The sequence below is a fragment of the Dromaius novaehollandiae genome, chromosome 7, assembly GCF_036370855.1.
Source record: "Dromaius novaehollandiae isolate bDroNov1 chromosome 7, bDroNov1.hap1, whole genome shotgun sequence".
Classification (NCBI taxonomy): Eukaryota; Metazoa; Chordata; class Aves; order Casuariiformes; family Dromaiidae; genus Dromaius; species Dromaius novaehollandiae.
The window spans coordinates 11,768,532-11,784,319 of NC_088104.1; the positions used below are offsets into that span (position 1 = coordinate 11,768,532).

General features: G+C 45.5%; 1 protein-coding gene across 2 annotated transcripts in view; it reads left to right on the forward strand.

Annotated features, from left to right (window-relative positions):
• Positions 1–12,484, forward strand: part of HEG1 (heart development protein with EGF like domains 1) — a 56,938-nt gene extending 44,454 nt beyond the window's left edge. The window contains exons 19-23 of one of the 2 annotated variants that reach the window (XM_064514680.1): positions 653–695; positions 807–844; positions 1,394–1,481; positions 3,918–4,092; positions 5,706–12,484. In XM_064514680.1, coding sequence (XP_064370750.1) covers positions 653–695; positions 807–844; positions 1,394–1,481; positions 3,918–4,092; positions 5,706–5,855 — 494 coding nt within the window. In that variant the 3' untranslated portion in view covers positions 5,856–12,484. The remainder of the gene's footprint in view (positions 1–652; positions 696–806; positions 845–1,393; positions 1,482–3,917; positions 4,093–5,705) is intronic. The other variant, XM_064514681.1, reaches the window with a different exon arrangement.
• The last annotated feature ends 3,304 nt before the right edge of the window (positions 12,485–15,788 follow it).

Here is a 15,788-nt window from a genome sequence, read left to right on the forward strand (position 1 = left end):
CAAAGTGTAATATACCATTTTGGGTTAACCACAACTATGCTTGGATAACTTTTTGTTGCAGTTCTAACATTTAAAAATAATGAATAATGTGCATCAATGTTAAAGTAATGTTGTTTAAATGAGGTTTCAAAATGAAAACCCAAAACACTTGCAGATTTTTTTACACTGATATTTTGTGGGAAACAATACAAGTGTTCAGTGAGTTTTGGTTTGGGCAAGAAGAGATTCTCTTGGGAATTATTTTATCAGCTGCCTACATCGTGCCAGGCTCTAGGTTAGCACTGTAGGTAAACCCTGAATAGTCCCATCAAAGCCAGTGGGAGGTGAGTCCAAGTGCACAGTGTCTTGTCCAAAACAGAGAGCAATTGCATGGGGTAGCAGGGACCCCTTTGGGTCCTCTTTGACGGGAGGCATTTAGACTAGCAGACAAGGCAGAGATGGCACTAGACAGAGCACTCTATATATATGGACAGCAAAGAGTATGTGCCCCCTTTTTTTGACAACACGAGCATCACACTTCTGCTCTGCCAGCATTAGAGAGAGGCTTGTCAGTCCCAAAGGCTGTTTGGGGCGAAGCTGCTGTGGGAAGCGGCGATGGTAAATACCTCGGTGCACCACTACGCGGTGCTCATGGCCTTTCTCTCTTTTTCAGCCTGCGAAGATGGATATAAGCTGGAAAATGAGACCTGCGTGAGGTATGGTGACCTTTCTGCCTTGCTCTTACCCCCACCATCCTTCTTAATATTGCCTTGGTGACCTCTTGCCACAGCCAAGCCTCTGAAACTCCCTGTTGTTTGTGTTACCAGCTGCCCATTTGGCTTAGGTGGATTCAACTGTGGAAACCGTAAGTACCGAATTTCTTTTCTTTTCATTTCTACTGCCTCAGAAATGGGAAGTTTGAAACAAGTAATTATAAATAGCTGTGTCTAGAATGTAGCAGATATGGACTTACTCTAGTCAGTGGTTTTATCTTCTTCATTTTCTGTTGAAAATTGTTTTGTGGACCTTTGAAAAAGTTGACTTAACATTATCTCCTAACAAGATCAGTATTTTCTTGGAGATCTCCTTTCTCTGGATGCTCTGTTGTGAGAGCACATAGAGAAGCAGGCACTCTTTAAGTGAGATATTTGGAGGTGAATCAATGAAATATTGTTTGTGTTATTTTGATCTATCAGTAAGGAGAATCTGTCCCCTAGGGAAACAGGAGCTTGTTCTTCCTTCAACAGTAGATCCCCAGCTCCATCCATTTTACTTGAAAATATGGCTGGCAGAGGGAGGGAATAAGGAATGTAAACAGCTAATCCTTCTGCATAATGACTGCGGCTAAGCTTATGTTAATATTTACAATGACATTGCTGTTTCTCCATGAGAGTCTCTGTCTTTCCCGTCATAGCGTATCAGCTCATCACTGTGGTGATCGCAGCCGCAGGAGGGGGACTTCTGCTCATCCTGGGCATAGCGCTGATAATAACCTGCTGCCGGTAGGTACCACCACCAGCCCCAGACCACGCGGCATCGTCTCAGTGCCTTACACAGCACTTAGTGCTGCACGTGTGAACCTTCAAGGACCAAAACATAGGTGACAAAGACGTAGCTGAGCAAGCAGTTTAGTGATGCACTGAAGCATTATGTTTTGCTTTCATTTGGGGGCATATGTGGGTTTTTTTGTTTTTTTTTTTCCCCCAGCAGCCAGGCTAAAAAAATCAATGTCTCTTGAAGGTGTGTCTGGCAGTTGTGTCTCCTAAGGATGGAGAGACAAAGGGGTCCTTTCCACCCGGAGCCATAGGACAGCTAGGGAGCAGTCTCCAAAAGCCAGGCTAAGTAAAAAAGGAGGAGTTTAGGCCACGGGAAGGGTTGCTGGGCTGTTGCTCAAGTGGCGTTTGTGCGCATTGCAAGGCTATGCTCCATTTTCCTCTAAGCACAAGTCCTGCGCATGTTCTCACTCTCTGTCTCTCTCTTTCTCCCTCTCAAATACAGACACACACACACACGAACGTACGTACGTATGCACACAGTTCCCATATTAGCAGGTGGCCTTGGACTAGAGGCAAGATGTGCTGCCAGGGTAGTTATGCTTCATGATTATATACCATGAAAAAGGGCTGTCTTGCAGTAATGTCCTCTCCCCCGTATTCCAGCCTCCAAATCTAGGATTTCAAAACTATCCAAAGTCTGCAGCTGGATTTATCAGTAGCATAGCATTGACAGTGGTTTGGCTGGCACAGTCTTTCTGCGACATGCATTTGTTCTCCCTACTTTTTGAGCCAGGGTACACCAGCTAGCATGGTGTGGTGACCAACACAGTAGCAACTGCAGCATCTCCAGGTCTCAGAGCGCAGATATCTGCAGGTGACAGGTGGATGTTCTCACAGGTCCTGGCTCCTCGTCTGCTGAAATAGCCATTTGTTAATACTCTCTTCCTTTGGCAGGTTTTGTGCCTTCCTGGAGGGTACACTGCTTTGAACTCGGAATTTTTCCAAAGTTGACCCTCATATGATACAGTAGTTATGTAGGGGCATTTGGTGCATTTGGTGTCATTCAAACTGGCAGCTCTAAGTCTTCTGTCTTAGGAATTAATAGATTACCTGGAAGTATTATAGTCAAGTGTTCAAAGGCTTGAATAGCTTGGGAGTTCCCATATGTTTTTATTTTTTCCGAGTTTTCCTTGGCTCTTTCATTGAGTCAGGTGAACACACACATTTTTAAGGCCAAAAGGGGCCGTGATAACTAGAGCATGTCCTCTGCAGTCACAGGCAGTCTTTACTTGGAGACTTCAGATATGAGAATCCACAGTCTTCCTGGATATGTCGTTCCTGTAGTTAATTACCTGCGTCTGAATTCATCCAACTGCTAGTCGTAATGGTCTGTGGTGTCAGTGTTCCTGGATTTCTGCAGTGCAGATGAGGAAACTGTGATTTTTAGACTAGTGCATTTTGCTGTGATTTCAAGCAAGGATAGGCAGTTTAAGAAAAAAAATATTCAAGTTGAGAGGACCAGTAGATAATTCTTGAGGGCAAAGATGCCATTCAGAGAGACCTAGACAGGCTGATAGGAACCTTATGAAATTCAAGCATGAGAAATGCAAAGTCTTGTGCCTGCAATGATACAGGGTGGGGACTGACTGGTTGGCTGGAGAGCAGCTCTGAGGAAGGGGACCTGGGAGTCTTGCTGGGCACAAGCTGAACATGAGCCAACTGTGTTCCCAGGCAGCAGAGAAGGCCAACAGCAGGAACAGGAACACAGCCAGTAGATTGAGGTATTATCCCCCTCTACTCAGCGGATGTGAGACTGCATGTAGAATACTGTGTCCAGTTTTGCCCTCCCCCCCCGCCCCCCTCCCCCCCCGTACAGAAAAGACATTCATAATTTGGAGCAAGTTCAGTGGAGGGTCACCAAAAAGGTCAGTGGGCTGGAGCTTGTGAAAGATGAGAAGGTGAGGCTTGTTGAACCTAGAGAAGAGAAGGCTTCAGGAGCAACCTGATACATACAGGGAGAACTTCAAGAAGATGGAGCCAGGCTTTTTACAGTGTATGATGGAAGAACAAGAGATAACAGGCATGAGCTGAAACAGGAGAGGTTCAGACTGGATGTAAGGAAAAACTCTTTTGTCCAGAAGACAGTAAGGCAGTGGAACAGCTTGCTCAAAGAGATTGCACCAGCTCCATCCTTGGAGTTTTCAAATTCCGACCAGATAAAGCACCGAGTAACCTGGTCTTGCCTCATATCTGACCTTGCTTGGAGCTGGAGGTTGGACTAAAGCCCTCCTGAGGTCCCTTTCAACCTGAGTTATCGTATGATTGCTGTTCCAAGGCAAGATTTACAACACATGGTAAATCTTCTGAGGTCATATCACAAATGCATATAAGATAACAGGATAAGTTGTACCTTCTTACTTTCCTTCATTCTTTTCTAAACAGGAAGAATAAAAATGACATAAGTAAACTGATTTTCAAGAGTGGGGATTTCCAGATGTCACCGTATGCCGAGTATCCAAAGAACCCCCGAGCACAGGAGTGGGGCAGAGAGACCATCGAGATGCAGGAGAACGGAAGCACTAAGAACCTGTTGCAGATGACAGATGTATATTATTCGGTACCTATTCTTAGGTTAACTATTACTTCTTTGTGCCTGATGTAGCACAGATCGATCTTGTGCAAAATAAAAGAGCAAAGCAAATGGCTTTGATAGAGAGCAAAGCATTAGCAGTCATGTGGATGCCGAATACGATGTGTTAGTTATTACATGTGGTGAATATCATGAAGAGACATAATTAGAAAGGAAATGTATAGGAACATTTTGGTAGATGCCTAAAAAGCCCAATCCTGGAGTACAGAAGGAGAGTTAAAGGTTTTGGACAGTCTCTTAGTAGTCTCTGTAGGTAGTTCACTCCCTTCCTCCCTCACTGATGCTGGAAGGTTGAGACCTATCCCTGGGGGGCTTCACCCCAAATGGGAAGATGCTGCTCACTGGGGACCCCTGTCTTTTTTAGCTCCTCTCCTTTCCAGGGGACAGACCCCTTCCTGTAGTGGAAAGGCCATGTAAGGAGGATCCCTCCAGCTCTGGGGGAAAAGTGGCAGGGAAGAGGTGGTGGAGGAATAATGGGGCTATGTAGGGCAGAGAAGGGCACACAAGACCAGGCATCGCGGACACTGTAATACCTGCATGGTTAGTACCGGTTGCTAATGTCTATATCCAGAGCTGTGATGTTCATATATCACCCATCACTAAGCTGTATCAACATACTGGATGTCCCCAAGGTATGGCGGGTTGCTCATGTGACTGAAGGTTTCAGGATTTCACCCATATCACCCGTTCTGGGATCCTGCTTTCTAGAGCAGGGAGCAGTACTTTTTTTTTTTTGATTTGTATTTTAAGTTTCCGCCAAGCAAGTTTACTGGGTTACGCAGTATGAAGGGAATTAATCTTCCTTATTGCTTTCAGTGAGAGACTTGGAAATGACAATGCGCTTCCTAAACTTTTCTGAAGACTGTTATTATGCTGACAACTAGAAGGAGGAGCTTTTCAGTGAGGAGTAGGTGATGAGAACTTTGCATTGGATCTGCTCTGTAACAGATCAAACCAGGTGGCTTAATGTTTCTTACTAGGTGAAAGGATTGTACAGTCTTGGCCTTAGACAGCAAAGTTCCTCAATCAAGTGTCCCCAGGAGAGTTGCCTGAGTAAGAGAGGGGAAAAAGTGGAGAGTCAGATCACCTTGTTTCTGATGTGTAATTCAGGTTCCTGTGTTGGAAGGGTGGGTACCTATGGTTAATGGTTAATGGTGAGAGCAGTGCTTCCAGATCATATTCAAAGTGAGAAAACAACTTTGATTTTCTGGAAGAGTTTCTTTTAAAGATAACTCTGGGACAATATCCTTCTTGTGAGAGTTATTTCAGTGCTTGAGCTCATCAGCACAGCTCTCATAGGATTAAAAATTAACCATGCATTGAGACTGCACATGGGGTTAGGTAAAATTCGAATTGCTAATGGCCAATATGTTAAAACTAGATTGGATCAGAATAATCCCCTCTAGGCAATGTATAACTCCCACAGTAGAAATCATTCAAGATTGTAGAGATCATTAGTGATGACGTTGTTCCTGCTGCCTGCTGAAATGACTGCTGGGAAGGGTGGAAAGACTGTGCTTGAGAGCGTATTTGAGTGTGAGAATAAGACCCTTTTTATTTAATTATTTTTGCTAATACAGCCAACTGGACTGAGAAATCCTGAACTGGAAAGAAACGGACTTTATCCTCCCTACACTGGTTTGCCTGGATCTCGACATTCGTGCATCTACCCTGGACAGTACAATCCATCTTTCATTAGTGACGAAACCAGAAGAAGAGACTACTTTTAGCAGGGCAGAGAGGGAGTGGAAGATTGACACAGTTTTGTGGCCCTTGAGCACCGGGTGCCTTCTGTGGCAGTTCAGCTCACATCAGTCTTGCTCTTCCCATTTAACAGCAGGAAGGACTTTGAACTCAATGCAGGGCGTTGCTGCCCCGAGAAACTGTTATGCTTGTTGAGCTGCCAAGAGAAGATGGAGGAGGGAACGGTTCAAGGTGCAGACCAGTGAAAGACCCAGGTGAAAGCTAATGTGTGTGCCCCATTTTTGCGCCGTGCTGCTCCTTTACTCCATGCTATGGGGCAAGCATAGATCAGCGCAGGCAGATGAGCTGTGCCCGGCACTCTGAATCAAATACCACTAGGGAGTATTTTGTTTACAGATACTGTTCACTGTCAGGCTGACGACTGTGCTTGTCTTCTTAGCCAGCTTTCGTGCAAAGAGTCACCGTGTGACTGGTTTTGGTAGCAAAAGTATGTCAGCTCCCTTTTCTCCTGCCACATTGCCTTCTGCTTCCTGCACGAGAGGGGAGCTGGCTTGTCCTCTAGCCCTTACGTTCTCGCTGGTAGAAGTTCTCCAAAAGGCTCGGTCTGTGCTGAAGCCTGGCAATGTTGGCTGAATTTGTGGGTTGGTTGTCTCCAAGGAGTACAGGAAAGTTAGTCATACCACTGCGATGCAAACTGACAAAGAGATGCAGCCAATCCCATGCACTACTCCTGTATGGAGGGAAAAGTCTCAGTGCGTCATTGTTTTGTCAACCAGCATTGTTCAAAAGCGATACCTCTATAGGTCATGAGAGTACTTCCGTGTAGGATTTTAAGAGGCTCTGTTTCCTGGCAGGGTTTTATATGCCTATAAAAACAGCAATATAACTTAAAATAGTTGCTAACAGGAACATTTACTACAAAGAAGAAAAATATGAGCTGGGAACTCACCACGCTCCTTGCTTGGAATTTGGATAGGAGTGATAATGGTGTAGCCCTGGTTGGGCAGGTAGACCATGAATGAACACTGCAGGTGGGACATAGCTTTAAGCCTTCACAGCCCGCCTTGACTTCAGTGGGAGGCGTGGAGGGGGACTCAGTACATTGGAAAATGCAGCTCGCTGCAGTTGGTTGCATTTGACAAGAGAAAAACAGAATGCTTTGAATCCTGGCAGAGCAAAGATCACACGTTTCAAATTGTTTTGCCTTCATCCATCCTAGTTTTGAGTTATTCAGACCAGGCAGGTTTCCTGACATAGGTGTGTTAATTTACACTAATGACTTGGCACAAGCTGCAGAATTAAGTCAGTATATTCCTCACCAAAGATCAGATTGAAAGCTTATTGACTTCATTCCTTCCTGAGCTGGGTGTTGAAAGAGATCTTTATTACAAAGTATTTTTACAGCTTATCTTCACTGCAAGGATATACTGAGTCATCCAAGGCCTGTCCAGATGCACTAATCCTTACCTTGAGTATCATTGTGCTTTTAATTCAAGCTGGCTGCTTGCATGAGGACAGCAAAGAATAGCGTAGTTCCTTAGCTATTAACCCACCATCTCTGTAGTGTGTTCATAATCTAGCTTCACTAAAACGCGTATACTTCCCGGTACTCCCATCTCCCCCTCAGTGCTCAAAGAGACACAGTGCCTACAAGGGAGCTCAGCTCACTGGGGACCATGGGAGGTGCCCCCCAAAGTGCCTACCGCCAAGTGACAGCAGCAGGTCAAACGTGGACATGTTGCGGGGCTGCTCCCCCGCAGCAAGCCTGCGGTGACGGGGTGCCCTCGCTCAGGGAGCAGTCACCCTACTCGTGTCCTGCAGGCGCTAGGAGCCTCCAGATCCTGTCCCAGCACTCCGAAGGCGGTTGTGTTCCCTGCCCAAAGTGAGGACGACTACCCAGAGGACGACGAGCGAGTACAAGGCATTCATCAGCTGCATGGACTGAGAGGTTTCTGGTCCCTGCTCCCGTCTGCTTCTGTGTTCTCCAGATTGCAAGGTGGCAAAAGCACCGCAAACGTGCCTGGGAAGACGCAGCTTGGTGCACCATCCGTAGCGTACACACGCAGTGTTGCTTCAAGCCTCACCCTGTACCTGCTTGTAGAAACGGCTGTGCGGTCTTGCGGAGAAACGGATCTTTGCGTGTGCCCAGGGGCAGTGTGCTTCACTCCTGTTGTGTGATTTTTATGGTGACGGTGCAGCTGATTTCACATCTGCCTGATCCACAGCCGGACTTGCAGGTGGTAGCACGCAGCTTGTCGCAGATCAAGGGAGGAAGTGATCAGCTGCTCCTGGGAAGTACGGCTGCCTGAGGGGCTATATTTAAAGGAAAGCTCTAGCTACAGTGTGCAAAATAGCTTAACAGGTAAAGCACAAAAGCTAACTGCCCTCTGCCGCTCTAACCAGTGTTTCCAGCCAGTAAATGATGTTCTTCTCCGATTCATTAGTAGCCAATACCCTAATTATAGAGGGTGCCTTGAATGAGGTGGACTAAGGGCTTGGTCCTGCCGTGCTCTGGGGGCTCCCAGGGAGGACGTTGGTAGGGTTCACAGCCTCTCCGAGGGTGAGTTGCTGCTTTTGCATAGCACCAGCTCTGTTTTTGATGAGTGCCAAGTTGGAAAGGGTCACCTTTCCCGTGGCACAGAGGAGGGTTTTGTCTCTGCTATAAACAAAAGAGAGAAGCCGGGACTTGCTGCTGACTCTAAATCCCGAGCACTTAGACAAGCGCTGGGGTCTGCCTCTATATATTTAGAACAGCTTAGCAAAAAGTGAGCATGTCCCGGCCATGACAGTAGGATTTAACCATGTGCCAGCACTTCCAGACAGTGAAGTATTTAGGCATGTGCTTATAGGCAGATGTGCTTAATTGCTTGGTTAGTTCAAAGACCGTGTATTGTGAAGTGTGCGTGTGTGTGCTAAGTGGCTACTGCAAAGGACAAAGGTTGAACCATCAACTCAATGTTGTGGATCAGTCCTTTTTATATAAAGAGTAGCATTTGGGTTGTATTAACCAAACTCCTGGCCCGTATGTCTTGCAGCAAACTGCAAGTACTTTGAGTAGGAAACGTGATAGAACTATTTTCTAATTCAGATTGCACAGAAGTCTGCAAGTAATTCATTTTCATTTCTTAATAACCTTAATTCTTCTTAATGCTGTAACTGGAGTGAAAGGGTTTCAATAAACCCAGCAGGATTTTCTGCGTGAGGGGTGTAAAACTTGGCCTTTTCCAAAAGAGATACCTGAGTTTTATTGCACTGAAACTTTATGCCTGTCAGAGGAGGTAAACATTGGAAAATCTGCTCTGTGAATTTGTCCTTTGCATCCTTTTAGTTTTGGTAAGAAAAACTAAGTCATGGAGCAAATGTGTAGTCCACAGGAAGGAGGAAAGGGGTGTCTTCTGACCTGGCAGCACCTTCTCTGGGTGCCCTAGGAGTCCCCTTTCAGCTGGGAGGAGAGGATTTAAGCAGCAGTCAGCTCTGGGGTTAGCAGGGGTACTTTCCCACGCAGTGAGTTTCAGGAACTCTTTGCAGAGCCGGCGCTATGCAGCGACAAGTTATTGAGCGCGGCTCTCGGCGAGCCCAGCTGCTCCCCGCGCAGCAATGCTCCCGTCCTCCCCCAAACCCCGCGGGCTCTTGGCTCCGCCGCTGCCCGTGCGCAGGGCAGTTTGCTGCAATTTGTGGCCGTTCATTTATTGCAATTAGTTAATACCGCGGCTCACTGGCAAGGGGACTCTCCCAGCCACGGCGGGGCTGTGACCTGTTTCTGTGCAGCTTGCGACTAGTAAAACTGTCACCAGGATCCTGTTTGTCTGCTTCTGCCTGTGACAGCCGTTTCTCGCTAACCACGGCGGTCAGCAGAAGCTCCCCCCAGCAGTGGAGTGGGGTTTGCTACTCCCGTCCCAGGGAGGTGGGTCTCTACCCTCCCTCTCAGTCCCCACTTGCCTCTGTGTTAAGTACTTTACTCCTTAGGACATCTAAATAAATGTAGCCTGATTTCTCAGAGGATTTAGGTTGATTTCAGCTGCCCCAAAACGCAGATTTTGACCACAGCGGATCCTTTTGCCAAGGGAAGCGTTCTCCGTTATCCCAGCCAAGAGGATGGGGTGGAGGATGCGTGTTTCTTGCTAGGAGGCTGCAAGTGGGTCGCCAGATGGAGGGAAAGGGAGAAAAACCGCACTAACACCTAAGAGAAATCTGTTCTTGCTCCTGGCTGGTATGTACAGGTAGGGAAGCAGTCAGCGGGGCCCTTGGGCAGCTGTGTGGGAGTCTTTCCGATTAACTTTGGAAGAAAAGCTGATTACTGGACAGGAGAAAGTTAGCGCTCTGCCGGTTCTGTTGACCAAAGCCCCTCACCCCCAGCAACACCCCCGGCAGCCAGCCCGCGAGAGGCGGCGGGCAGAATAACCAGAGCAGCCAAATGCAGGTTTGGGGCATCGTTCAAAAGGCACGCTGGTACAAGCAGCCATCCCACGTGCCTGTCATGCCCTGCTGCTCACCCCGCCACCCCTCCCACGCCTGACTGGAAAAAACCGCGGTGCTTTTGCATGCCAATGAAACCTCAAAGCACTAAATTTGGCTACGTCAGGAATGCACGAGACGGGCATTTTCATGCCTTTTTCCCTGCACATGTAAAGCGTTAAGTAACATGGCAGCAAGAAATCTCATTGCTGCAGCAGCCTTTCCATAAAGTCCTGGCACCACAGTCAGCTATTGAGGCTCTCCCTGTGGCCAGACCTCTAAAAGTGATTTGCAATAGTAAAAAGACTTCTAGAAAATAGCAATAAATTGCATTTAGCGAGAAATGTTTGTCACTGTGAAACTGTTTGTCCCAGCCGTTGTAATGCCTGTCCTCTAGGGGCCTTACAGACCAGTAAAGTCGGGTCAGACATTGCTGTAGACGCGTGAAGTACTTCCCCAGGACTCCTCTCTAATTCTGGTCAATGGCAATATCCGTGCCAAATCCATCTGGTCTTCTCATTCCCTCATATCAATGTTTAATCTTTAGTTTTCTTCCTTAAATTGAACAAGAACGGATGCATTTTACTTAAATGTTCTTCCTATGCTGACTATTGTTTTTTCCTCTTTACACACAAAGGACCTAATCCAGCATCCACTATACTGACCAGGATAACTTTCCCAGGGATTGTAATGGGGTTTTTCCTAGGCCTGGATTGTCCCACCTTCAGGGTGACTTGGGTGTACAACATGCATGCGTTTGGCTTTCCGTTCTGCCCGCTTCTGTGGTGTTGTTGCTGCCTTTCAATGTTGTATTTATTTTTTAGAAGTATAGTTTTTGCTGTAGCAAAACCTACATTATGTGAGATTGAGCAAACAGGTTATTGTTCGAGATCTGAAACACCTCCCCGAGAAGACGATGGATGTGAATTTTGTGAAATTGTTTTGGATGGATAATCCTTTACTAATCAAACGACCTGTTTCCTACAGTTTGAGATCTTCTAGGGAGATAGAGGTGCTTTCGGTATTCAGAGAAATACTCCGAGGAGAGTTCTCTGAGTGCAGGAGCTACTGATTCGCACTTGCCTGCCCCTCTGGCAATGAAAAAAAATCTGCCAGCGTGGGAAGGGGTGCGCGCTGTGTGCCTGTAAGATTTCGGGAGCCTTGCAGTGTGTATGTAATTCTTCGTTCCCTTGAATTGCTGAAGCTGAAAAGCAGGAGAGAAATCCATTAAGGGATGAGGGAGTCAGTTCAGCGAAGAAAAGAATATACTTAATTGTTTTGCAGAACTAAATGTCTAAGGTCAGTGTAATACCGTGACTTCTGTACTGTAAGATCGTACATAGGATGAGACCGGTTCGGCGTGTGGTTTGTGTTACGTGCGAGCAATAGCTCTGCTGAGGGAAAACCTAGCGAGGGTGCCCTGATGTTCCTCAAAAGTAGTATGTAAATGCTGAGCCCCTCGGTCTTTTTTCTGGTAAAATGCTTGCTGAAAGGGATGGGAGTCTTGCATGAGTAATTACTGCAGCAAGTGGCCCGCAAATCTGCAATACGCTACACCCTGATGCAGAAAGGTCCTGTGGAGTACTGTGAAAAGGGTCACTGGTGCTAGGCAGCGCCGGAGAATTTGCCTGATACAAAATGCTTCTTTTAAAGTCTGGTGGGATGGTTTTCTTTAAAGGAAAAAAATTACAGAATAAATATTCAATTGTTTCTTTTTTTAAGGAAATTCGGGTAAACTCGGTTGTTTGTTTTAAGCCCTGTTGAAATTCTACAGGGCTTTTTCATAACAGGAAGCAAAATTTCGTAGGTAAAATCATAATGGTTTCCGGGAACAGCTTTCAGAATTGCAGAGTAAAGCTCACCTTTAGTGAAGCCTATTTCAAAAGGCAAAGTTTCAGCATTTGTTTGTGCTTCTGTTATTAACCTGAACGTGGACCTGCTTTATGTTCTTGACATTGTCCGGGTTTCCCTTCCCATCTCTCTGAATGTTAGCTTCCAAGTTGCTGGGTTTTTAAGGACTTGTTCCAAACCAGTATTATTTAAAGTTGTATCATATTTTCAGTCTCCACTAATTACACAGTACTGTAGTAGCAAAATATAATTTTTAAGGATTGGATTATTTTTATACCTGCATCCAATATTATTAAATCTGGCGTTCTAGTCAGTATTATAAAAGGATACAATAAAACTATGGATATTAGTATGTCTCAGCTTTTTTATTGTCTAAAGCTTTCCATGTGAAGAGAAGCATATACTGCTTTTAGATTGTTTTAACTATAATTAGAAATCTAATCTATAACATAAGAAATTTTATAATTCTGTTGCTCTTTTAGCAATGGTTGGTGACAGAAGAGAAAAACTAAAATGCAAAGCAAAGAAGAAATGGATTTGTCCTGTTAGTTATGCTCAACTTCTGCTCAGCCGAAATACAGGTTCCATGCTGATATTCTGATTTCAGTAACATTAGGCAAACCAAAGTTTAATTTTAAGGTTTTCCTCAGTTGAATTTTTCATCCTGCTGCAAACACGGGAGACTTGGTGAAAGTGTGTGTGTGTGTGCATGCACGCACATGGGTTGGAGGGCAGGAAAACCTTGGGAAAGGTTGGTGCAGTGGGGCTCTTATTGCATGGACAGGGGACTGGACTTGACCACAGTAAGATCTGTCCCCTCCCTTATTAATTGCCACTGGGAACTATGAAGCATACAGACTTGAATACCTCTCAGAAGAGGAAGGCTGATACCTTGAATATGGAGGAAAGCAACCTCCAGCCCAGGCTGCTAAGAGGAGGTGTGATGTGGGAGAGCACTCTGAGTAATGGCAGGCAGGTTAATCTGGAAGAATATTTCAGCACTGTGCCCCAGAAAGGTACAGCACTCAGCTGAGATAGCCGTTGGATAGGACTAAGGTGGGATTCATCTGCTCTGCCCAAAGTTAGGTCAGCCTAAACCAACCATGGCTCCTCTTGTAGCCATGGAAAGCAATAAGCATCTGCAGAAGATAATTCATCATAAGGTAGGTTCCTCAGGTCCTGTCCCTCTGCTGTGACAATAGTGCCATAAGAACCCAGCATTTCGGCAGCTGACACGAGATGACGTGGATGCCGCTCACAGAGGAATGGTGAGTCTACAACTTGTTTCTCGCTACATCCTGAAACTTCAGTGTCCTTTCTGTGGTGACATAGCACAGATTTGTGGTATATGCCTGCTCCTTGTCTAGTAAGACTCTGGTGGAAAAATAAAATAAAATGAAAGGAGAGAATAACCTGACTAATTCTGTCAATTGAGCTTCTGTTCATTTTGCAAGAGAAGGCCTGTTATCAAGCCTCTATTTCATTATTAATAATAACGCAGGTTTTCTTATTTTCAGTATGGCAGCTTGGTTATCTTTTAAGTAAATTGGCAGTGCAGAAGAACTGATTGCAACAGTACCATGAAACTAGATAGGAGGCATTTGGGGTTATGGACAAGCACATGGTACAGTGGGCCAGCCCATTTCGGGTTTGTGCACCGGTGCCTCTGCAACCATGGAACACATTCAGACCGTGAGACCTGAACCGCTTTTGAACCACCTGGAAGGAAGTCAAAGTAGCATATGCTCCCCCTGATTGTGGTGGATCTGCAGGTATATAGCTTCGATTTAGGTTTTCTGCAGGTTTGTTTGAATTGGGTTAATTTAGCCCATTACAAGATAAATTTTGATGGATATGTGTAATGTAGAGCCGATGAGCCCAATTTACAGGATATAGCAAAATGTGTATAAATCTAGTAAGCAACAGAATTGAAAAATACACAGGAGGAACAGCATTCAGCTGAAGTGTATGACAAGGTGTAAAAAGCAGTCGCTCCTACTTTAATGTATGTTTTCTGGAAGCATGATTGCCTCTTGGTCATGTGCAGCTTATCACGGTTAAATAATGAGACCATACGTGACTACGCACCTTATCGTAGTTAAATGCAGCCTTTTACCTTTGAACTCTTTTTGGGCTGTCATAAACAAGGAATAAGACTGTTATGTTTGTTACTAAATATAGTGCATTTTTATTTCATAATAATCATTTATCAATGTTCTTGTTTGCCATACCTGAGCTTTGACGCACATCAGTTTGGTTTTACTAGTGGTGGGAAGTATTTCATGTTTCTGAAGAGGAAGATGTCTTTGTGATCCTTTACAGCACGTCACACTGCACTTATCTGAGTCTGTCTGGACTAACAGTTAACTATCTGTTGTCTAAGTATGTGCTTAATAAGCTCATTAATAATCGCATTGGAGCTAAAGATGTTTCTATGACATCATTTCTCCTCTTCTGATAGTTCTAACTGTTCTCCTAAACCATCATATCTCTACTGTGAAACCACCCCACAAATCTGCAGTCTCATCACCCTACCTCTCTCCAGGGAGAGCTTGTTGTGGCCCAAGTTTGTCACAATGCAGACAGGGAAGCACAAGCAGAGACAAAAAGATCTGGCACATATACATGTATGTCTGTGCTCAGTGTGTTACTTCCTAGAAGAACTACTGCTTTTTGCCTAGCAAATACTTCCTACTGCCCGTAGTTGTGATCATGTTAAATAGGAACAGCCAAATAAGATAGAAAGTTCACTCTAAAAATATGGCTTACGGTACATCAACCTTTTAATGTGCATTCACTGTAGACAACAGTTTTAATGTGCAGGACGATGCATTCAAACAGTATAAACTGGTCTGGCCAGCAAAGCCTTATCGCTTACACCTACTGAAGATTTGGCCCTCATTTTCAGTGGTGCTCTGTGAAGTTCCCTTGTTTCCACACTCTCGATTTACAGGAAACAAAGATTTCACAGCATGGTTTAGTTGTTTAATTGCATTCTGAAGTAGCATTGGAAAATTGAGACTTATCAGGACGACTCAAGAGCCTGGAAGAGGGATGGAAATTGTTAGAAGATTGGTTGCCTACAGCTCTCCTGAATGCTCTCCACAGCCAGATTTGTCTTGCTGTAGGTGCATATTTCCAGCTGAAACAGATGCTGTTTGTCTAGGAACCATACCTCACCAAATGACCAGTTTTCAGAGGTGCTGAGTCTCCCTGGAGGCTCCTAGCATGGTCTGCAGAGGGCTGAAATGCTCTATTCCAGCAGCGCTTTGGGTGTCACATGCGACCTGTGAGGCAAAGCTGGAAGATCTCCCACGGTCTGGAGGCTGTGAGTCTTACGGGAGTGGACATCTTGTGCTGGACACTGCAGTAACACATAATAAAATGATGGGCAATTCCTCAAACAACCTAGAAACTGGGTACAATAGGAAAGGTAGATGCAGGCTGCTGGGAAACAACCAGGAAACAATCCTGGCAGCGCTGGCAGGCTTAACAACTTTTCTGGGGATTCCTGCTTTAGGGCTCGGGCTGGCCAGGGGCAGCTCGTTTTGAGCGCAGGGGACATGAGCAACGAGAGCAGCGAGCAGTGGTGGTTACTGGAGGCATTTCGGGGGTCGGCTGTGATTTTAACACCCAGCTCTGGTGGATCCCAT